The 24,125-nt window shown below is 34.7% G+C and overlaps 2 protein-coding genes across 6 annotated transcripts; both read right to left on the reverse strand.

Annotated features, from left to right (window-relative positions):
* Positions 1–2,620: 2,620 nt before the first annotated feature.
* LOC107175172 (NAC domain-containing protein 83-like) lies at positions 2,621–3,640 on the reverse strand. Its single transcript, XM_015526538.2, has one exon. The coding sequence runs from the start codon at positions 3,638–3,640 to the stop codon at positions 2,621–2,623; it is 1,020 nt and encodes a 339-aa protein (XP_015382024.2).
* A 960-nt stretch (positions 3,641–4,600) lies between these two features.
* On the reverse strand, positions 4,601–23,264 carry LOC102630365 (uncharacterized). 5 transcript variants are annotated; one of them, XM_052439694.1, is made up of 10 exons: positions 23,116–23,264; positions 22,800–22,952; positions 22,596–22,698; positions 21,707–21,819; positions 21,450–21,518; positions 20,876–20,991; positions 20,720–20,774; positions 19,972–20,092; positions 14,839–14,981; positions 4,601–4,853 (listed from the first exon to the last, which is right to left on the reverse strand). In XM_052439694.1, the coding sequence occupies exons 2-10, from the start codon at positions 22,941–22,943 to the stop codon at positions 4,752–4,754; spliced, it is 966 nt and encodes a 321-aa protein (XP_052295654.1). In that variant the 5' UTR covers positions 22,944–22,952; positions 23,116–23,264; the 3' UTR covers positions 4,601–4,751. The 5 variants fall into 5 exon arrangements, with proteins under 5 accessions (XP_052295654.1, XP_052295652.1, XP_052295651.1 ...); XM_052439692.1 differs by lacking the exons at positions 4,601–4,853; positions 19,972–20,092 and adding exons at positions 14,481–14,733; positions 15,228–15,348; XM_052439691.1 differs by lacking the exon at positions 4,601–4,853 and adding an exon at positions 14,481–14,733.
* Positions 23,265–24,125: the final 861 nt, after the last annotated feature.

Genomic DNA, 24,125 nt, shown 5'->3' on the forward strand with positions numbered 1-24,125 from the left:
TACAGGGACTAAATGAACACTAACCTCATAATATAGGGACTAAACAAACTTTTACCCTTTTATTTATATAAAGTGAGTAATAAATAATTTTAAATGTTGTTAAATTTATCCATAATATTTAAGACATATAGTATTACTCTTTAAAACATTAAATGATTATTAACAAATGAGATCTAAGAGAGATTTCGGATCTTGATAATTGAAAAAAATGATCCTAAAACCAAATTAGTCCAACAAATATACATCTTTCTATGATACCAACTATATAATTTGCAATGTTACAGAGATTATGGCTGCAATAGTTTAAATAAACAACCTCTACAGCTGATGTTTTGATTTCACAATTCAAAATATGCAAATTTGATCATCTACCTATCTATCTATCTATGCAACAGATTGTTTGCGGGTAAATCCTGTACACAAGAAACATCTTCGAGTTTAAGCTCGCGCTCTAATTGTGCTCTTGTAGACTTCAATACATCCTGAAAAAAATAAAAAATCATATAACAACAATTAAGCCTAAATCATGGTTCATGTAAATATATATATATATATATATATATATATAAAGCGGAGGATGCTAAGTTAAGTTTACGCTAAATTCCATATATGAAGCCCGTTTTGCAAGCCATTGAGCATCCATCATTTGAAAGGCTACACAATAAAGGTTGTCGAATGCCATTTCATCTTTCTCAAGCAGTTCTAGAAAGCGGATACCAGCTGAAGAAGATGGCTTTCCTGCACGTAAAATTGAACAATATGAAGACACCAAGTGGAAATGCAGAATGTAGCACAAAGTTAAGCGTGTTTAATAAAATATGGCTGGTCAGATGTTGGATGGCAAGTTGACTTCTTAAGGGGACGCTTGGAACCAAGGCTCTTCTTAATTGACTGGGGTGGCTTTGCCGTTTCCCAGCCTTTAAGGATCAAGGAGTGAACCGCAATGATTACAATAAATGTTACTTATTCAGAACTTTAATTACCTGATTGAAGATCCAACATCTGTATTAACATGAATTATGTAAATGTAACAAAAAACTTATGAATGAAAGGTAAAAGAAGTGAATTAACATAAAAATGGTATATTGGCGTTCTATGAGTAAATAAAACAAAAACTTACAAACAAAACATAAAATTTGTAAATCAACATTAAATGTAAAACAGAATATAAATTGTCTAAATAAAACATAAGACTTCTAAAAAAATGTAAAACAAGTAAATCAACATAAAAATGATAAATTAGTGTATCAAGAGTAAACAAAAAAAAAACATACAACTATAATATAAAACTTGTAAATCAATAACAAGTGTAAAATAAAATATAAATTAAATAAATAAAACATAAGACTTATAAATGAAAGATAAAATAAGTAAATTGATATAGGAATGACAAATTGGTGTATTATTGGTAAACAAAATAGAAAAATTACAAGTCTATTAGATCCAATTTTATTGATGTATCGTATATGTCTAATAAGAATTCTTTTTGTTTTGTTTTGCCTTGATCCACATCAAGAAAAATGATTTTACATAATTAACCTGTATAGTAAACAAATACTTTACATGATACAAAATTGACAAAAAAAAGTTTGTAAAGTCTCCTTAGACGAAGATAGAATTGAATTCCAATTGCTTGCAATACAATTTTCTTTTAATTTTCAATTGACAGATGATTTTTTTATTTGCTTAATTACACTAAATGAATAAATTATTGTTTTTGGAGATAAAATAAAAATAGTAGGACAACTTTCAAAGTTTTTCTTCGTTAGCTTGTCCGTAAAGAAACAATTGTTCCCCTTTTTTAAACACACACACACACACAAAATTGAAAACATAATTGTTCGGCTCTAAATTATTGTTTTTGGAGATAAAATAAAAATAGTAGGACAACTTTCGAAGTTTTTCTTCGTTAGCTTGGTTGTAAAGAAACAATTGTTCCCCTTTTTTACACACACACACACACACACAAAAATTGAAAACATAACTGTTCAAATGTGTTAAATCTCTAAAAGTTTGGCTCTAAATTGCATAAAAACTCTAAATCTGTGAGACCTAAAATACTGTTCACGTAAACAAAACGATATTATCAATCATGCAAATACATTTATTCATGAACAAGAACTCAGCCATGTGATACAAGCCCATTGCATCTTGTACCTATAAAATCTTCAATATATGCATATATAAAAATTTGCGGAAGGGTTTACTGAAGGATTGATTGACAGTATGATAAGCTGCCAAATACTATTAGACAAGGAACAAAATTCTGTGCTTGATGAAAATTAAGAAATCTATTTTTAGAAAGACTCTAACTAGCTCATCATTTTTATCTGTATTCTCAAAACAATCATTTTTTGCGAACTCAGTCGTAAATAAATAAAAGGAATAAGAGAATCAACCATCAGATTTACTGATTGGAACTAGTTAATGATGATTTTGGCTTAAATGCAGACCGAATGCCTTTGCCTGTTATCAGTTTGCAGAAAACATACTCATTGAAGTTCAAGAGAATAAAGAATACGAGAAACTGAACAATACGAATATATACGAAGAAAGGATTAAAGTAAATGGGGAAAAGTTGTTACAGTTACAATACAAATCGAAGTCATAATCCAATCATTTATGACAAGAGATCATCCAAGTCCAGCATCAAGCCGAATGAACCGCGCACATCCCCTATTGGTTCTTGAAGTAAGTCTTCCAGAAAAGAATAGTCTTCCTCAATTAACTCAGGTAGTCCATCACTGTCTTCGTGTTGCACCAATGATTTGGGCACCGCCATGGGCACTTCAACGATACTCTCCGAATGACAATGATAATTCTCTCCAGTTTCTCTGTCCTGAAGCACGTTGTTTCCGGAGTCATATTGTTGGTTACATATCATCTGATCAAAATGACTCATCATCATCTCCATGGATGGCTCGTAAACACTGCTTGCAAGCCCCATTCCACCAGCTAAGCTCTGCTCACTCATCATGTCAGAACTGCTGCAGCTCACTTCTTGATAATCCATATAGTTCTGTTGTTGATTCTGTTGGCTGGTAAACAACCTATCCATCTCAATATCTGCTACTTGTTCGGATTGATTGCTATTGTCTTGAAAATCCTTCAGCTTTCTTTTCTTTGCAGAACCGTACTTCATAATATCATGCCCAGATGGTTGATTCTTTCGGAGCCTGTAAAGCACATAATTGGTAGCTTGATTCTTGGGCAAATGTAGAGTGTACTCGTGCATGATCCAAGCCCCGTGATCCTCACAACCTTGTTTTTCGTAACGAAACCGCTTCTTGGAGCCGATTTTTATTTTAGATTCGCCGCTTACTATATCTTTACCAGCATCCTCCCCTTGCCACGTACCACCAGAAGATCCGACTTTGCGATCAATTCTGGAACCCTTGGAAGACTTTTTCTTCAATTGGGTGAAGAAATAAAGATCCTCATCAGCATTTAAGAAGGGTCCTCCATGTGAATCCCAAATCTCAGACGGTTTTTCCTCGTAAAGATTACAATCCCTGATGAAATACTCAGCAAGAGGGATGAATATTCCCGAAACTTTCTTCTTGAGATAATGTTCGATGAGTTCTTCATCGGATGGTCTGAACTGGAAGCCATGGGGAAGAAAGGGTCTGTGTTCTTGCATTTTGTTTGAGGAGAAGAGGGTTAAGTCAATGGTGGGTTGGTTGATTGATTGATGGAGGAAAATTTTTCAGTGAATTATTGAAAACAAAGAACACGGAAGCCGAGAGAGAAGCAAAGATAGGGTTAGAGAATTGGGGCAGAAGTGGTAAGAAGCGGGGGTGTTAAAGTTTCCTTATAACATATGGAGGAGTGAGTTGACGTAGCTTGGATTACAAGTAACAATTTCCTAGAGGAGTGAAGTGACCTAGCTTGGATTACAAGTAACAATTTCCTAAGGCAACTCCGAGAAACGCGGGTGAACTTGCGAGTTGGATAAAAAGTCCTTACATTTAATAACCCTAACCCTATCCCCCAGTTTTGTTTCCACTCGATATTAGATATTTGGTGTTGTAAGAAGTTCTGTGAGTAGCATTAGCTGATCATGCAACTATGGGATTTTAATTCCCTATACGGTGCTGCTGAAATTTCGGTCTTGTTCACCTCTCCGACTAATCACCACGTTTGTATTGTAAATAGACGGTTACGAATAATCCAGCCAAAATAATAGGAATTAGATATATGGCCATTCCAAATAGAAAGAATCATTTTTTTTAATTCTTTTTTCCATTGCTACTATGAAATAAAATTATTAGATTTCAGATAAGATTTCAAATAATAATGGATTGGTGTTAATTAAATACTATTTATATATCTAGATTATTTAAAGCTAATTTGAAAATATTCGAAACCTAATTTTTGTTCTTTTGAAGGAAAAAAAAAGGTCAAACTTTTTAAGTATTATCTGGAATTTTTTATTTATATAAAGCGAGTAATAAATAATTTTAAATTAATGTTGTAAAATTTATCCATAATATTTAAGACATATAGTATTACACTTTAAAACATTAAATGATTATTTACAAATGAGATATAAAAGAGATTTCTGATGTTGATAATTGAAAGAAATGATCCTGAAACCAAATTCGTTCAACAAATATATATCTTTCTATGATACCAACTATATAATTTGCAATGTTACAGAGATTATGGCAGCAACAGTTCAAATAAACAACCTCTACAGCTGATGTTTTTATTTCACAATTCAAAATATGCAAATTTGATCATCTACTTATCTATCTATGCAACAGATTGTATGCGGGTAAATCTTGTACACAAGAAACATCTTCGAGTTTAAGCTCGCGCTCTAATTGTGCTCTTGTAGACTTCAATACATCCTGAAAAAAAATAAAAAAGCATATAACAACAATTAAGCCTAAATCATGGTTCATGTAAATATATATATCCATAAAGTGGAGGATGCTAGGTTAAGTTTACGTTAAATTCCATATATGAAGCCCGTTTTGCAAGCCATTGAGCATCCATCATTTGAAAGGCTACACAATAAAGGTTGTCGAATGCCATTTCATCTTTCTCAAGCAGTTCTAGAAAGCGGATACCAGCTGAAGAAGATGGCTTTCCTGCACGTAAAATTGAAAAATATGAAGACACCAAGTGGAAACGCAGAATGTAGCACAAAGTTAAGCGTGTTTAATAAAATATGGCTGGTCAGATGTTGGATGAGCAAGTTGATTTCTTAAGGGGACGCTTGGAACCAAGGCTCCTCATGATTGACTGGGGTGGCTTTGTCGTTTCCCAGCTTTCCAGGATCGAGGAGTGAACCGCAACGATTCCAATAAATGTTACTTATTCAGAACTTTAATTACCTGATTGAAGATCCAACATCTGTATTAACATAAAAGAAATGTTGATGCCAGCAACAGCAACGGGATACTCATGGAAGGCTCCATGAGTAGGTATGGTTGGTGAGGTTTGAATTATTTGTGTTAGGTGTGTTAGGTGTGGTTGGTGAAGTAGGTGAGTGGTAGGTTTTAATAGATGGTGAGGATTTGTTTATTAGTTGAATAAATGAATGGTTGTGATTAGTTTGTTTCATGTATAAATACCCCCTCTCCCATTTGGTTTAAACATCAAGTGAAGTAGCAAAATCTCTAAAGTGTAGAGAGTGAAAAATAAGAGTTGTAATTGGTGAGGAGTGTTGTTGAATAAATAAAATAGTGTGTTTTTTGTGTGTTTTATTTGTTAATTCTCCAACAAAGTGGTATCAGAGCTAGTACTTGATGCTATATATGGTCATATAGCATATCAAATTGAAGATCTCGACGAGAGGAATGTGACGCCGCAAAAATCATCCTGATCTGAGACCGGATGCACACTTGCCGCCGGAAGTTTTCTGTCCTGAAGCTGAGCCGACTCACCGAGTTGAACCAAGCTGAGCCGAACTGAACCAAGCCGAGCCGAGCTGAACCGAATCAAGTCGAACCGAGCCAACTCGAGCTGAACCAATCCGGACCAAGACTACCAAGCCGGTGTTGACCGTTGACCGAAAGTTGACTCGAGTCCTTTCCAAAGTTTTTCGACGTGCCGGATTCATCTGTGCTTTCAGAATCTCCAAATTCTCACTCAATTTGTGAGTTATGGCAAACGGTGGTATGATGTCATTTCAAGTTCCACAATTAAAGGGAAGTAAGTTTGACAATTGAAGTATTAAAATGAAGGCTCTATTGGGCGCACATGACGTATGGGATGTCGTGGAGAAAGGCTTTATTGTGCCAGAAAATGAAGCCACTTTAACTGCGGCGCAGAAGGAGAATTTAAAAGACTTGAAGAAGAAAGAGAATAAAGCAAAGTATCTCATCTTTCAATCATTAGATGAAGATGCTTTTGAAAAGATTATTGGTACAACCTCCTCAAAAGAAGTATGGGAGAAACTAAAGATCTTTTACAAAGGAGCGGAGCAAGTTGAGAAGGTTCGTCTCCAAACATTACGAGGAGAATTTGAGTCCTTACACATGAAGGCGTCGGAGTCAATTTCTAACTACTTTACTCGGGTTGTGACTATTTCCAATGAGTTAAAAAGAAATGGTGAGGAGTTCAAAGAGGTAAGGATCATTGAAAAAATACTTCGATCAGTAGACTTGAAGTTTGACCATATTATTGTGACAATTGAAGAAACAAGAGATCTGGAGGATATGACGATCGAGCAACTTCAAGGAAGGTTGCAAGCCTATGAAGAAAAACAAAAAAAGAAGCAAGGAATCGAAGAACAACTTCTCAAGATGGAAGTCAATCCAAAGAAAATAGAAGAAAGCTCCGACAACGAGAGAAGGCACTATGTCCGAGGTAGAGGTTGAGGACGAGGTAGAGGTCGTGGTCATGGACGAGGTTCGAATTTTAAAAACAACAACAACTCCAATTATGCCAAAGGTGAAAGCTCAACCAGAGGACGAGGCAGAGGCAATCTAAGATCGAGGTATGACAAATCCCAAGTACAGTGCTATAATTGTCAAAAGTTTGGGCATTATGCTTCAGAATGCAGAGCTCCAAGCACCAGAATTGAAGAGAGGATGAACTATGCTGAAGAGAAAAATGGTGAAGATGGCACACTTTTACTAGCACGTAATGACACAAGTGGAGGTCAAGAAAATACATGGTATCTTGACACAGGTGCTAGCAATCATATGAGTGGAAACATAAGCACGTTCGTGCAACTAAGTGAATCTGTGAATGGCAGTGTTGCTTTTGGAGATGATTCAAAAGTACTAGTGAAGGGTAGAGGTAACATTCTTTTTCGTGCAAAAGATAGTAGCCACCAAATAATTTTGAATGTTTACTATGTGCCCAATATGAAAAGCAACATTCTTAATTTAGGTCAACTTTTAGAAAAAGGCTATGATATTCACTTAAAAGATTATAGTTTTTTCCTAAGAGATGACAAAGGAAATCTAATTACAAAAGTGAGAATGTCAAAGAATAGAATGTTTCCTTTAAATATTCAAAATGATGTTGTAAAATGTTTCAAAGCCTGTCACAAAGATCAATCCTGGACTTAGCATCTTCGATATGGGCATCTCAACTTTGGAGGACTGGAGCTACTATCTAAGAAGAACATGGTGAAAGGCTTACCATACATCAATCACCCTGAGCAACTTTGTGAAGGATGTTTACTTGGCAAGCAGTTTAGAAAGAGCTTTTAAAAGGAGTCAAACTCAAGAGCTCAGAAGCCACTCGAGCTCATTCATACTGATGTGTGCGGTCCATTCAAGCCAAACTCCCTTGGTAAAAGTAACTACTTCCTTCTCTTCATAGATGATTTTTCAAGAAAAACTTGGGTGTATTTTTTTAAGCAAAAATCAGAAGTCTTTGAAGCTTTCAAGAAGTTTAAAGCTGCAGTTGAAAAAGAAAGTGGATATCAGATTAAAGCCATGAGATCTAATCGAGGTGGAGAGCTCACTTCCAAAGAATTTTTAGAGTTTTGTGAAGCAAATGGAATTGACGCCCTTTGACAGTTCCAAGATTCCCCCAACAAAATGGTGTTGCAGAAAGGAAGAACAGAACCATCCTCGACATGGCAAGAAGCATGCTTAAGAGTAAGAGACTGCCTAAAGAATTTTGGACTGAAGCAGTTGCATGTGCAGTCTACTTATCCAATCGATCTCCAACAAGAAGCGTGTGGAGCAAGACGCCACAAGAAGCTTGGAGTGGAAGAAAACCTGGCATCACCCATCTAAGAGTTTTCGGAAGCATTGCCCATGTACATATACCTGACGAAAGTAGAGCCAAGCTGGATGACAAAAGTGAAAAGTTTATCTTTATCGGCTACGACAACAACTCCAAAGGATACAAGCTTTACAATCCAAACAACGGGAAGATCGTGATCAGTCGAGATGTAATTTTTGATGAAGAAGGAGAATGAGATTTTGGCTCTGGTGTGGATGACTTCAACTTTTTTCCTATTGAAGAAGATGATCATACACAGATAAAACAAGTAGACGAACAACAAGAGCCTGCCACTCCACCTATCTCACCAGCACCAACCACATGCGGAGATTCACCGCCGTCTTTCTTAAATGAAAGAACCGAAGAACGTACAAGGAGTCTTCAAGATCTCTATGAGGTAACTGAGAGATATGATAATCTCACTCTCTTTTGCCTCTTTGCTGATTGTGAGCTAGTCAACTTCCAAGAACCTGCACTAGTTGAGAAGTGGAGAATTGCAATGGATGAAGAAATCAAAGCCATTGTGAAGAATGATACTTGGGAGCTTACTACTCTTCCAACAGGTCACAAGGCGATCGGTGTCAAATGGGTGTATAAAACAAAAAGAAATGCGAAGGGAGGAATTGAAAGGCACAAGGCGAGGCTAGTTGCAAACGGCTATAGTCAAAAGGCTGGCATAGACTATGACGAGATATTTGCTCCTGTAGCTCGACTTGAAACTATTAGACTTATTATTTCTTTGGCTGCTCAGAACAAATGGAAAATTTTTCAAATGGATGTGAAGCCTGCTTTCTTGAATGGATTCCTTGAAGAAGAAGTTTACATCGAATAACCATTAGGCTACGTGGTGAAAAGACACGAGGACAAAGTTTTAAGATTGAAGAAAGCTCTTTACGGGTTAAAGCAAGCACCAAGGGTATGGAATAGCATAATTAACAAGTATTTTCAAGAGAAATGCTTCACCAAATGCCCATATGAACATGCTCTCTACGTCAAAGAAACATATGGAGATATTTTGATTGTGTGCCTGTATGTGGATGATCTCATCTTCACTGGAAGTAATCCAAGCTTGTTTGAAGAGTTCAAGAGAGTGATGATCAAAGAGTTCGAGATGACTGACATCGGACTGATGGCATATTACCTCGGCATTGAAGTCAAGCAAAAGGAAGAATGCATATTTATCTCCCAAGAAAGCTATGCAAAGGAGATTCTCAAGAAGTTCAAGATGAATGATTGTAAGCCTATAAGCACGCCAGTGGAATGCGGAGTCAAGTTATCCAAACATGATGAAGGCGAAGATATAGATCCAACATTCTTTAAAAGTTTGGTTGAAAGCCTACGTTATTTGACATGCACAAGACCAGATATCCTTTATGTTGTTGGACTTGTGAGCTGATACATGGAGAATCCAAAGACCACCCATTTTAAAGCTGCAAAGAGAATCCTTCGCTACATCAAAGGTACAACTAATTTCGGCTTGCTATACTCATTTTCTAATGACTACAAGCTTGTTGGATACAGCAATAGCGATTGGGGTGGAGATGTAGATGATCGAAAGAGCACCACGGGATTTGTGTTCTTCGTGGGAGATACTGCTTTCACATGGATGTCAAATAAGCAACCAATTGTCACGCTATCCACCTGTGAAGCTGAATATGTAGCTGCCACATCAAGTGTTTGTCATGCAATTTGGCTCATAAATTTGCTAAAGGAGTTGAGTTTGGCACAAGAAGAGCCAACCGAGATTTGTATTGATAAAAAATCAGCAATTGCCCTATCCAAGAATCCAGTCTTTCATGATCGAAGTAAACACATAGACACTCGCTATCATTTCATAAGAGAGTGTATTGCAAGAAAAGAAGTGCAAATCAAGTATGTAAAATCACAAGATCAAGCAGCTGATATCTTCACTAAGCCACTCAAGCAAGAAGACTTTGTAAGATTCAGAAGTTTGCTTGGTGTCACAGGATCAAGTTTAAGGGGAGGTGTTGGATCATAAACTTGATCCAAGATGAATAAATCAAGCCCAACTCATGGAAGGCTCCATGAGTAGGTATGGTTGGTGAGGTTTGAATTATTTGTGTTAGGTGTGTTAGATGTGGTTGGTGAAGTAGGTGAGTGGTAGGTTTTAATAGATGGTGATGATTTGTTTATTAGTTGAATAAATGAATGGTTGTGATTAGTTTGTTTCATGTATAAATACCCCCTCTCCCATTTAGTTTAAACATCAAGTGAAGTAGCAAAATCTCTAAGGTGTAGAGAGTGAAAAATAAGAGTTGTAATTGGTAAGGAGTGTTGTTGAAGAAATAAAATAGTGTGTTTTTTGTGTGTTTTATTTGTTAATTCTCCAACAACTCCCACTCTGCTCTTGTTCCATCTCGTTTGTGTAACAATCTCTGAAAAGAGTCCTGTTGAATAAGACCAAATTACTAACCATCAAATTTAATTGCCTTGTGAGGGCAACCACCACCAAAGTCCGCACTTTCCTCTTGGTTAATGTAAATAACAATAGAAAAGCTCAGAAACCAAAAAAGGGAACAAGTACAACCCCATACAATTAATAGGCTTCTACAAGTATTGAACATTAGCAGAATATTAGGTATGATTCCAAAACAAACAAATAAGCTTTCACAAAGTTTATCAGAATCTTAGAAATTATTTCGAGATAATGTACTCCCAGATCACAATAAACTTTGGATAGTCTTCTTACCCTGATCTTATTTCTTTCCAATCAGCGTCTCACTGGTATTACCACTTTTTGACTACATTATAGACTTCTATTTATATTCAGAACCACAACATATCATGAGAAAAGTATCCCCATGCTTTTAAGCAAGCATTCGAGATATTACTCCTACTAAAGATGTGCAAGCAATGTAACATAATTCTCTAATGGTAGAGATTCATGAAGCAAATACATTATACTTAGCAATCCAACACAAAATTACCCTCCCAACTACTTCCAGCAAAAGATCATTGTTAATAAAATCTCAACTGCTTCAAATAAAAGATTATTTGTTAAACATCCGAAGCTTGAAATTTTATTAATTTCAGATATTTTTTAAGTTTACTTGTTTATTTTTTATAACTTATGTATGATTTTCAGACATTTTTATGTAAAAACATTTATATTAACTTGTGTGACTTTTATCTAAATGGAAATATGTCTTAATGGAAAGTAAAAACTATATCTAGAAATATCTCTATCAAATATACTTATTTCTTAAAATATAAAACCAAATATCTTTATTCGTTTTGACTTATAAGGATATAAACATCAAATACCCATGTTTTCTTTTTTATTTTATAAAAATAAATAAAAAGTACCTATGTTCAGATCTTTAAAAATAAAATAGGTCATCCAAATATTTGTATTCATATTCATTTGGACTTCAGTTAAATTCATACTTATTTAATTTTTCAAAAAAAACTCTTGGTAAAATAAAAAAAAATAATTAAGGGTCCAACTGTCATTCTTCTAGTATTTCAAGGATAGAACTTATAAATATGTTTAATAATAAACATATTTAATGACTACAAAATTTTTTAATGTGCTAGGTTTTCTCCATGGCTATAAGCTTCTAACCAGCTTTAGCTGAATTTTGTGTGAATAACGTTGACTCTTTTTGTAATAAGGGCATCAGATTCGCTTATAACTTTGTTTGGTATCAAGAATTTTTTCTTCATTAGCTTGACTGTAAAGAAACAATTGTTCCTTTTTTTACACACACACACACACACAAAAAAAAAAAAAGATGAAAACATAACTATTTGAACGTGTTAAATCTCCAAAAGTTCGGCTCTAAATTGCATAAAAATGCTAAATTTGGGAGACCTAAAATACCGTTCACGTAAACAAAACGATATTATCAATCATGCAAATTCATTTATTCATGAACAGAAACTCAGCCAAGTGATACAAGCCCATTGCATCTTGTACCTATAAAATCTTAAATATATATATGCATATATAAAAATTTGTGGAAGGGTTTACTGAAGGATTGATTGACAGTATGATAAGCTGCCAAATACTATTAGACAAGGAACAAAATTCTGTGCTTCATGAAAATTAAGAAGTAGAATTTTAGAAAGATTCTAATTAGCGCATCATTTTTATCTGTATTCTCAAAACAATCATTTTTTACGAACTCAGTTGTAAATAAATAAATGGAATAAGAGAATGAACCATCAGATTTACTGATTGGAACTAATTAATGATGATTTTGGCTTAAATGCAAACCGAGTGCCTTTGCCTGTTATCAGCTTGCAGAAACATACTCATTGAAGTTCAAGAGAACAAAGAAAATGAGAAACTGAACAATACGAATATATACGAACAAAGGATTAAAGTAAATGGGGAAAAGTTGTTACAGTTACAATACAAATCGAAGTCATAATCCAATTATTTATGACAAGAGATCATCCAAGTCCAGCATCAAGCCGAATGAACCGCGCACATCCCCTATTGGTTCTTGAAGTAAGTCTTCCAGAAAAGAATAGTCTTCCTCAATTAACTCAGGTAGTCCATCACTGTCTTCGTGTTGCACCAATGATTCGGGCACCGCCATGGGCACTTCAACGATACTCTCCGAATGACAATGATAATTCTCTCCAGTTTCTCCACCCTGAAGCATGTTGTTCTCGGAGTCATATTGTTGGTTACATATCATCTGATCAAAATGACTCATCATCATCTCCATGGATGGCTCGTAAACACTGCTTGCAAGCCCCATTCCACCAGCTAAGCTCTGCTCACTCATCATGTCAGAACTGCTCCAGCTTACTTCTTGATAATCCATACAGTTCTGTTGTTGATTCTGTTGGTGGGTCAACAGCCTATCCATCTCAATATCTGCTACTTGTTCGGATTGATTGCTGTTGTCTTGAAAACCCTTCAGCTTTCTTTTCTTTGCAGAACCGTTCTTCATAATATCATGGCCAGTTGGTTGATTCTTTCGGAGCCTGCAAAGCACATAATTGGTAGCTTGATTCTTGGGCATATGTAGAGTGTACTCGTGCATGATCCAAGCCCCGTGATCCTCACAACCTTGTTTTTCGTAACGAAACCGCTTCTTGGAGCCGATTTTAATTTTGGATTGGCCGCTTACTATATCTTTACCAACATCCTCCCCTTGCCATGTACCACCAGAAGATCCGACTTTGCGATCAATTCTGGAACCCTTGGAAGACTTTTTCTTCAATTGGGTGAAGAAATAAAGATCCTCATCAGCATTTAAGAAGGGTCCTCCATGTGAATCCCAAATCTCAGAGGGTTTTTTCTCGTAAAGATTACAATCCCTGATGAAATACTCAGCAAGAGGGATGAATATTCCCGAAACTTTCTTCTTGAGATAATGTTCGATGAGTTCTTCATCGGATGGTCTGAACTGGAAGCCATGTGGAAGAAAGGGTCTGTGTTCTTGCATTTTGTTTGAGGAGAAGAGGGTTAATTCAATGGTGGGTTGGTTGATTGGTTGGTTGATGATTGATGGAGGAAAGTTTTTCGGCGAATTATTGAAAACAAAGAACACGGAAGTTGAGAGAGAAGCAAAGATAGGGTTAGAGAATTAGAGCAGAAGTGGTAAGAAGCGCGGGTGTTAAAGTTTCCTTATAACATATGGAAGAGTGAAGTGAAGTGAAGTTAAGTGGCTTGGATTACAAGTAACAATTTCCTAAGGCAACTCCGAGAAACGCGGGTGAACTTGCGAGTTGGGTAAGAAGTCCTTACATTTAATAGACGGTTACGAATAACCCTAACCCCCAGTTTGTTTCCACTCGAGATTAGATATTTGGTGTTGTAAGAAGTTCTGTGAGTGGCATTAGCTAATCATGCAACTATGGGATTTTAATTCCCCGATACGGTAGTGCTGAAATTTCGGTCTTGTGCACCTCTCCAAAATAATAAGAATTATACGCATGGCCATTCCAAATAGAAAGAATCGTTTTTTTTTTTAATTCTTTTTTTCATTGCTACTGTGAAATAAAATTACTAGATTTCAAATAATAATGGATTGGTGTTAATTAAATACTATTTATATATCTATATTATTTAAAGCTAATTTGAAAATATTCGTAACCTAATTTTTGTTCTTTTGAAGGAAAAAAAAAGGTCAAACTTTTAAGTATTATCTGGAATTTTTTATTTATATAAAGTCAGTCATAAATAATTTTAATTGTTGTAAAATTTTAGTATTACCCTTTAAAACATTAAATGATTATTTACAAATGAGATCTAAAAGAGATTTCGGATCTTGATAATTTAAAAAAATGATCCTGAAACCAAATTAGTTCAACAAATATATATCTTTCTATGATACCAACTATATAATTTGCAATGTTACAGAGATTATGGCAGCAACAGTTCAAATAAACAACCTCTACAGCTGATGTTTTTATTTCACAATTCAAAACATGCAAATTTGATCATCTACCTATCTATCTATGCAACAGATTGTATGCGGGTAAATCTCGTACACAAGAAACATCTTCGAGTTTAAGCTCGCGCTCTAATTGTGCTCTTGTAGACTTCAATACATCCTGGAAAAAAAAAAAAAAGCATATAACAACAATTAAGCCTAAATCATGGTTCATGTAAAAAATATATATATATCCATAAAGTGGAGGATGCTAGGTTAAGTTTACGTTAAATTCCATATATGAAGCCCGTTTTGCAAGCCATTGAGCATCCATCATTCGAAAGGCCACACAATAAAGGTTGTCGAATGCCATTTCGTCTTTCTCAAGCAGTTCTAGAAAGCGGATACCAGCTGAAGAAGATGGCTTTCCTGCACGTAAATTTCAACAATATGAAGACACCAAGTGGAAGTGCAGAATATAGCACAAAGTTAAGTGTGTTTAATAAAATATGGCTGGTCAGATGTTGGATGAGCAAGTTGATTTCTTAAGGGGACGCTTGGAACCAAGGCTCCTCTTGATTGACTGGGGTGGCTTTGCCGTTTCCCAGCCTTTCAGGATCGAGGAGTGAACCGCAACGATTACAATAAATGTTACTTATTCAGAACTTCAATTACCTGATTGAAGATCCAACATCTGTATTAACATAAAAGAAATGTTGATGCCAGCAACAGCAAAGGGATACTCCCATTCTGCTCGTGTTCCGTCTTGTTTGTGTAACAATCTCTGAAAAGAGTCCTGTTGAATAAGACCAAATTACTAACCATCAAATTTAATTGCCTTGTAAGGGCAACCACCACCAAAGTCCTCACTTTCCTCTTGGTTAATGTAAATAACAATCGAAAAGCTCAGAAACCAAAAAAGGGAACAAGTACAACCCCATACAATTAATAGGCTTCTACAAGTATTGAACATTAACAGAATATTAGGTATGATTCCAAGATAAACAAATAAGTCTTCACAAAGTTTAACAGAATCTTAGAAATTATTTCGAGATAAAGTATTCCCCGATCACAATAAACTTTGGATAGTCTTCTTACCCTGATCTTATTTCTTTCCAATCAGCGTCTCACTGGTATTACCACTTTTTGACTACATTATAGACTTCTATTTATATTCAGAACCACAACATATCATGAGAAAAGTATCCCCATGCTTTTAAGCAAGCATTCGAGATATTACTCCTACTAAAGATGTGCAAGCAATGTAACATAATTCTCTAATGGTAGAGATTCATGAAGCAAATACATTATACTTAGCAATCCAACACAAAATTACCCTCCCAACTACTTCCAGCAAAAGATCATTGTTAATAAAATCTCAACTGCTTCAAATAAAAGATTATTTGTTAAACATCCGAAGCTTGAAATTTTATTAATTTCAGATATTTTTTAAGTTTACTTGTTTATTTTTTATAACTTATGTATGATTTTCAGACATTTTTATGTAAAAACATTTATATTAACTTGTGTGACTTTTATCTAAATGGAAATATGTCTTAATGGAAAGTAAAAACTATATCTAGAAATATCTCTATCAAATATACTTATTTCTTAAAATATAAAACCAAATATCTTTATTCGTTTTGACTTATAAGGATATAAACATCAAATACCCATGTTTTCTTTTTTATTTTATAAAAATAAATAAAAAGTACCTATGTTCAGATCTTTAAAAATAAAATAGGTCATCCAAATATTTGTATTCATATTCATTTGGACTTCAGTTAAATTCATACTTATTTAATTTTTCAAAAAAAACTCTTGGTAAAATAAAAAAAAATAATTAAGGGTCCAACTGTCATTCTTCTAGTATTTCAAGGATAGAACTTATAAATATGTTTAATAATAAACATATTTAATGACTACAAAATTTTTTAATGTGCTAGGTTTTCTCCATGGCTATAAGCTTCTAACCAGCTTTAGCTGAATTTTGTGTGAATAACGTTGACTCTTTTTGTAATAAGGGCATCAGATTCGCTTATAACTTTGTTTGGTATCAAGAATTTTTTCTTCATTAGCTTGACTGTAAAGAAACAATTGTTCCTTTTTTTACACACACACACACACACAAAAAAAAAAAAAGATGAAAACATAACTATTTGAACGTGTTAAATCTCCAAAAGTTCGGCTCTAAATTGCATAAAAATGCTAAATTTGGGAGACCTAAAATACCGTTCACGTAAACAAAACGATATTATCAATCATGCAAATTCATTTATTCATGAACAGAAACTCAGCCAAGTGATACAAGCCCATTGCATCTTGTACCTATAAAATCTTAAATATATATATGCATATATAAAAATTTGTGGAAGGGTTTACTGAAGGATTGATTGACAGTATGATAAGCTGCCAAATACTATTAGACAAGGAACAAAATTCTGTGCTTCATGAAAATTAAGAAGTAGAATTTTAGAAAGATTCTAATTAGCGCATCATTTTTATCTGTATTCTCAAAACAATCATTTTTTACGAACTCAGTTGTAAATAAATAAATGGAATAAGAGAATGAACCATCAGATTTACTGATTGGAACTAATTAATGATGATTTTGGCTTAAATGCAAACCGAGTGCCTTTGCCTGTTATCAGCTTGCAGAAACATACTCATTGAAGTTCAAGAGAACAAAGAAAATGAGAAACTGAACAATACGAATATATACGAACAAAGGATTAAAGTAAATGGGGAAAAGTTGTTACAGTTACAATACAAATCGAAGTCATAATCCAATTATTTATGACAAGAGATCATCCAAGTCCAGCATCAAGCCGAATGAACCGCGCACATCCCCTATTGGTTCTTGAAGTAAGTCTTCCAGAAAAGAATAGTCTTCCTCAATTAACTCAGGTAGTCCATCACTGTCTTCGTGTTGCACCAATGATTCGGGCACCGCCATGGGCACTTCAACGATACTCTCCGAATGACAATGATAATTCTCTCCAGTTTCTCCACCCTGAAGCATGTTGTTCTCGGAGTCATATTGTTGGTTACATATCATCTGATCAAAATGACTCATCATCATCTCCATGGATGGCTCGTAAACACTGCTTGCAAGCCCCATTCCACCAGCTAAGCTCTGCTCACTCATCATGTCAGAACTGCTCCAGCTTACTTCTTGATAATCCATACAGTTCTGTTGTTGATTCTGTTGGTGGGTCAACAGCCTATCCATCTCAATATCTGCTACTTGTTCGGATTGATTGCTGTTGTCTTGAAAACCCTTCAGCTTTCTTTTCTTTGCAGAACCGTTCTTCATAATATCATGGCCAGTTGGTTGATTCTTTCGGAGCCTGCAAAGCACATAATTGGTAGCTTGATTCTTGGGCATATGTAGAGTGTACTCGTGCATGATCCAAGCCCCGTGATCCTCACAACCTTGTTTTTCGTAACGAAACCGCTTCTTGGAGCCGATTTTAATTTTGGATTGGCCGCTTACTATATCTTTACCAACATCCTCCCCTTGCCATGTACCACCAGAAGATCCGACTTTGCGATCAATTCTGGAACCCTTGGAAGACTTTTTCTTCAATTGGGTGAAGAAATAAAGATCCTCATCAGCATTTAAGAAGGGTCCTCCATGTGAATCCCAAATCTCAGAGGGTTTTTTCTCGTAAAGATTACAATCCCTGATGAAATACTCAGCAAGAGGGATGAATATTCCCGAAACTTTCTTCTTGAGATAATGTTCGATGAGTTCTTCATCGGATGGTCTGAACTGGAAGCCATGTGGAAGAAAGGGTCTGTGTTCTTGCATTTTGTTTGAGGAGAAGAGGGTTAATTCAATGGTGGGTTGGTTGATTGGTTGGTTGATGATTGATGGAGGAAAGTTTTTCGGCGAATTATTGAAAACAAAGAACACGGAAGTTGAGAGAGAAGCAAAGATAGGGTTAGAGAATTAGAGCAGAAGTGGTAAGAAGCGCGGGTGTTAAAGTTTCCTTATAACATATGGAAGAGTGAAGTGAAGTGAAGTTAAGTGGCTTGGATTACAAGTAACAATTTCCTAAGGCAACTCCGAGAAACGCGGGTGAACTTGCGAGTTGGGTAAGAAGTCCTTACATTTAATAGACGGTTACGAATAACCCTAACCCCCAGTTTGTTTCCACTCGAGATTAGATATTTGGTGTTGTAAGAAGTTCTGTGAGTGGCATTAGCTAATCATGCAACTATGGGATTTTAATTCCCCGATACGGTAGTGCTGAAATTTCGGTCTTGTGCACCTCTCCAAAATAATAAGAATTATACGCATGGCCATTCCAAATAGAAAGAATCGTTTTTTTTTTTAATTCTTTTTTTCATTGCTACTGTGAAATAAAATTACTAGATTTCAAATAATAATGGATTGGTGTTAATTAAATACTATTTATATATCTATATTATTTAAAGCTAATTTGAAAATATTCGTAACCTAATTTTTGTTCTTTTGAAGGAAAAAAAAAGGTCAAACTTTTAAGTATTATCTGGAATTTTTTATTTATATAAAGTCAGTCATAAATAATTTTAATTGTTGTAAAATTTTAGTATTACCCTTTAAAACATTAAATGATTATTTACAAATGAGATCTAAAAGAGATTTCGGATCTTGATAATTTAAAAAAATGATCCTGAAACCAAATTAGTTCAACAAATATATATCTTTCTATGATACCAACTATATAATTTGCAATGTTACAGAGATTATGGCAGCAACAGTTCAAATAAACAACCTCTACAGCTGATGTTTTTATTTCACAATTCAAAACATGCAAATTTGATCATCTACCTATCTATCTATGCAACAGATTGTATGCGGGTAAATCTCGTACACAAGAAACATCTTCGAGTTTAAGCTCGCGCTCTAATTGTGCTCTTGTAGACTTCAATACATCCTGGAAAAAAAAAAAAAAGCATATAACAACAATTAAGCCTAAATCATGGTTCATGTAAAAAATATATATATATCCATAAAGTGGAGGATGCTAGGTTAAGTTTACGTTAAATTCCATATATGAAGCCCGTTTTGCAAGCCATTGAGCATCCATCATTCGAAAGGCCACACAATAAAGGTTGTCGAATGCCATTTCGTCTTTCTCAAGCAGTTCTAGAAAGCGGATACCAGCTGAAGAAGATGGCTTTCCTGCACGTAAATTTCAACAATATGAAGACACCAAGTGGAAGTGCAGAATATAGCACAAAGTTAAGTGTGTTTAATAAAATATGGCTGGTCAGATGTTGGATGAGCAAGTTGATTTCTTAAGGGGACGCTTGGAACCAAGGCTCCTCTTGATTGACTGGGGTGGCTTTGCCGTTTCCCAGCCTTTCAGGATCGAGGAGTGAACCGCAACGATTACAATAAATGTTACTTATTCAGAACTTCAATTACCTGATTGAAGATCCAACATCTGTATTAACATAAAAGAAATGTTGATGCCAGCAACAGCAAAGGGATACTCCCATTCTGCTCGTGTTCCGTCTTGTTTGTGTAACAATCTCTGAAAAGAGTCCTGTTGAATAAGACCAAATTACTAACCATCAAATTTAATTGCCTTGTAAGGGCAACCACCACCAAAGTCCTCACTTTCCTCTTGGTTAATGTAAATAACAATCGAAAAGCTCAGAAACCAAAAAAGGGAACAAGTACAACCCCATACAATTAATAGGCTTCTACAAGTATTGAACATTAACAGAATATTAGGTATGATTCCAAGATAAACAAATAAGTCTTCACAAAGTTTAACAGAATCTTAGAAATTATTTCGAGATAAAGTATTCCCCGATCACAATAAACTTTGGATAGTCTTCTTACCCTGATCTTATTTCTTTCCAATCAGCGTCTCACTGGTATTACCACTTTTTGACTACATTATAGACTTCTATTTATATTCAGAACCACAACATATCATGAGAAAAGTATCCCCATGCTTCAAAGCAAGCATTCAAGATATTACTCCTACTAAAGATGTGCAAGCAATGTACCATGATTCTCTAGTGGTAGAGATTCATGTAGCAAACATATTATACATAGCAATCCAACAAAAAATTACCCTCCCAACTACTTACAGCAAAAGATAATAAAATCTCAACTGCTTCAAATAAAAGAGATCCATGTCAATTTCAAGAAAGGGACAAACCGGATACTTCTTAGCGAAAAATATAAGATTCTCCAGTGATATAAATCCTCCACCCCTTCAAATAATGGTAAAAATGCATTAGCATATTCCATACCTCACAATCAATACCAACGATATATAATTAATAGTTAATTCCAAGAAGCTTCTGCTACATACCGAAAATCAGTTGAAGGGTCTGTCCCTTGCCATCCCATTTCTTTCCAGAGCTCCGATTTCAGAGGTGGCAACTCTCTACCAGGATAAGCTAACCTCCATAGCTGTTTAAGTGCATCCTGCACAAAGGTTCAAATTTTTATCAGATATTTGAAAGAAAGTAAAATAAAAACTCAAACTTGCATGACACTATTAAATTTGAATCTCAAGCTAGCTTTAGAAGCACACCAGAGATTCTAAATCACTAATATGGTTAGGTTGAGGTTCAATGATTGACTACACGCCTTTTTATTTTTTGATAACAGCAAAGTGATATTAAACGAAGTAACAAACATGTTTACTTGCTCCCTAAAGTGCATCCACACTCAGGTTAAGGTTAAAGTTCTCTTTTTCTGCCACATCTTAATTACCACATCAGCATGGTTTTTCATCTTAATTCTCTACTACTTAATTGACAGCGTAGGTCTAGATAAGTTTACTTTCAAGGATATTTTTGACTGAAGCATAAAAAGAAGACACTGAGACCAACTACTAACTAATAAATGAAAACAATGGAGAAAAATTGAATGAAACCTACTTGATGCTCTACTTGTGATCCATCGAAGGGGACTTCCAGCCTCTGTTGTAAATATCTAAGCCTTTCTTCCTGAATTGACATCAATTATAGAAGTAAGTTATATCCATCCTTTTTGTTTCAAAACTATAGAAATTCAAGCAGAGAAACTCTGAAATACTCATATTTCTCTCCACATATTTCATGATACAGTTTTCTCCCAGGAAATAAAATAACTATATTGGCCTTGGTGGGGTATATTAAGTACATATACCACATACCTGTAAAGGAGTAAGAGAAGGTAGGAAAAGCTTCTCGCTTATTCCGTTTTGGGTGCCAGAAGTTAGAGGCAATATTCTGCCAATAAGTGACCCAGATCCAAATACAATATTAGCTACAAAAGCCAAAAGAGCAAAACCTTTAGTAAACAAAACACATAACCTCCTAGATAATATTGTCAAAAACCACAGAACACTTAAGAATTAAAGGGCAATATAAGCATTATTTCCTGCAAAACAAAACAAAATTATTGAAAGCAGAGGATAAACAGGCAGCACATTGCCCATCCAGCTTTAAAACTGTTTGGATGAATATTCATTCACATCTTATTAAAACTTAAATTTCATCTATCATTTCAAAAACAACATAACATGTATACCATTTTTTAAGAAAAAAATATTTTGATGTCTCTAGTAAACTAAAGTGATCTTTTAATAACACCTTTTAGTGTGCTCTTAACTCATCATCAGAATATACTAGCACCAGATAGGGACATTTTAACAGTCCAAAACACAAAAACAAGAAAAGAAAAAAGAATCAATATAATTGCCTCAAATAAACAGATGTACTTCTTTATTTTGCATTTCTAAGTTTCACTAGTATTAATCCAACAACTCTGAATTGTATTGCAACCTGCACAAGCATCTAAATACAGATTTGTGGAACATCCAATATAAAATTCATATCTAACCACGAAGCCTCATGATAGCGCACACACAAGACGAAACAAAGCCTATTAGATTAGAAACAAGCTTCATATTGCCAAGTTTACTAGCGACTGAAAGTACCAATACATCCAAATCGGCAAACTAAATGATCATGTCTTTCCTAAATGATGAAAAAAAGGCAAGAAGCTGAAATTCTGAGAATCATAACAAAAGTAAACCACACCTAACCATTGCGCCCATTGTGTGATCAACTGAGAGAAAATAAACATCCAATGCAAGCGTGCCTTCTTCTCCTCATCATCCCAAAGATCTTCTGCTCTGTGTCCCTATATCAACAACAAATCAAAAACGTCGTCTCAAAAGCTTTTTTACTCATTCATTTTGTATTCAATAAGCCTCAGTAGTTCAATGCTAACAAAATTCAAACCTCAGAACGGCTCTGATCACCATCTTGATAATTAGCTAACAAAGGCTCACTCAAGCCATCATACCCAGATGACTCCAGACGCTCATTCCCTCTTCCACCAACATCTTCATGATGGAGCCGCCGCCTCAAAGTTTTTGATGTCATTAATTAAACCTTAATCCCAAAAAAAAAAAAAAACAAATGCAAATTGACACTCCAAATTCAAATACCAAAATAAAAAAATACCCAACAGTATGAACTAAATATTTAAATAAGCACTATCCAATTCTGAAAAAACCCTAAAACTCAAACCCAGATAAAGAAAAAAACAAATTACCAAGAAAAGAGGTAAATTTGGGGTAGAAAGAAATTGCTGGGCCTGCAACTCGAGGAGCTCCCAAATTGCAGATTCAAGAATTGAGCCGAAAGAGGGAAGAGTAAAAAGCAAGATTCAAAATTAAGGAAAAAAAGAAAGAAGTTTTTGATTTAAATGGTTAAAAAGGGTAAGGTATAAAAATAGTTAGATGATGAATTTGAGGGGGAAGCAAACAAACAAAGTTTTGCAATAAATAGATGAATGAAAGAAAAATTTTTTTAAAAAAAAATGCAAAGTGACGTCAATAATAAACTTAGCAAGTAAGCAAAGCAAAGTGGACTTTATTTAGACGGAAAAGGAAGAAATTCGAATTTAACTAATTTATTTAACGGAAATTACGCTGGAGATACTTATTGGGCCTATGACGTTTCTGATCCTACATAACGTGTAAAAGACCGCTCCTTTTAGAAACATAAAAAGCTCACCTAATAAATAAACCAAAATTTAAATTCGTCGAGGCCTGCGATCTTTCATTTCACGTGCCGCCGACGCCATATTTATTTACTGGAAATGATTTGTTATTTACTTATTTTGTTTACTTTAATGGGCTTATTTAATGTTTTTTTGAATTGTATGAGATTATTACTTAAATCATAACTCATTTTATATAAAATTAAACAATTAGACATAATTACTAGGACTAGTCTATGATAAAATCTTATATAGCGTTTTCTAAATTTTAATCCTCTAATATTTGAAAAATATCGACCTCCCGCATTTCGCATTTCAAAAGATAAAAGACTATTTTTATTCATTTATTTTTCATAATTAAATAATGAATTAAGTTCCACCAATATTTTGTGGGGGCTCAAACTACCGTCCTCACAATTGTGATGGCAGTGGCTCTTGCGTGGTTTAGTCTCCCAATTTAATTACTTAAGAATATATATCTCTCTTAAAAATATGTGCACAGCAAATATCTCTCAACATTAATAAAAATAAAAACTTAAAATGTAACATAATAAACTTAA

Source organism: Citrus sinensis, chromosome 4 (genome assembly GCF_022201045.2).
Source record: "Citrus sinensis cultivar Valencia sweet orange chromosome 4, DVS_A1.0, whole genome shotgun sequence".
NCBI classification, from domain to species: Eukaryota; Viridiplantae; Streptophyta; class Magnoliopsida; order Sapindales; family Rutaceae; genus Citrus; species Citrus sinensis.

Bases quoted from the DNA above. Each gene is read 5' to 3' on its own strand.
- LOC107175172 (XM_015526538.2), bottom strand. From the start codon at position 3,640: ATGCAAGAACACAGACCCTTTCTTCCCCATGGCTTCCAGTTCAGACCA.
- LOC102630365 (XM_052439694.1), bottom strand. From the start codon at position 22,943: ATGACATCAAAAACTTTGAGGCGGCGGCTCCATCATGAAGATGTTGGT. The intron at 21,519-21,706 runs GTATGTGGTATA...ATGTCAATTCAG, and splicing joins CTTCTCTTACTCCTTTACAG to GAAGAAAGGCTTAGATATTT. The intron at 20,093-20,719 runs GTTTGTCCCTTT...CTTATTCAACAG, and splicing joins TTTTCGCTAAGAAGTATCCG to GACTCTTTTCAGAGATTGTT.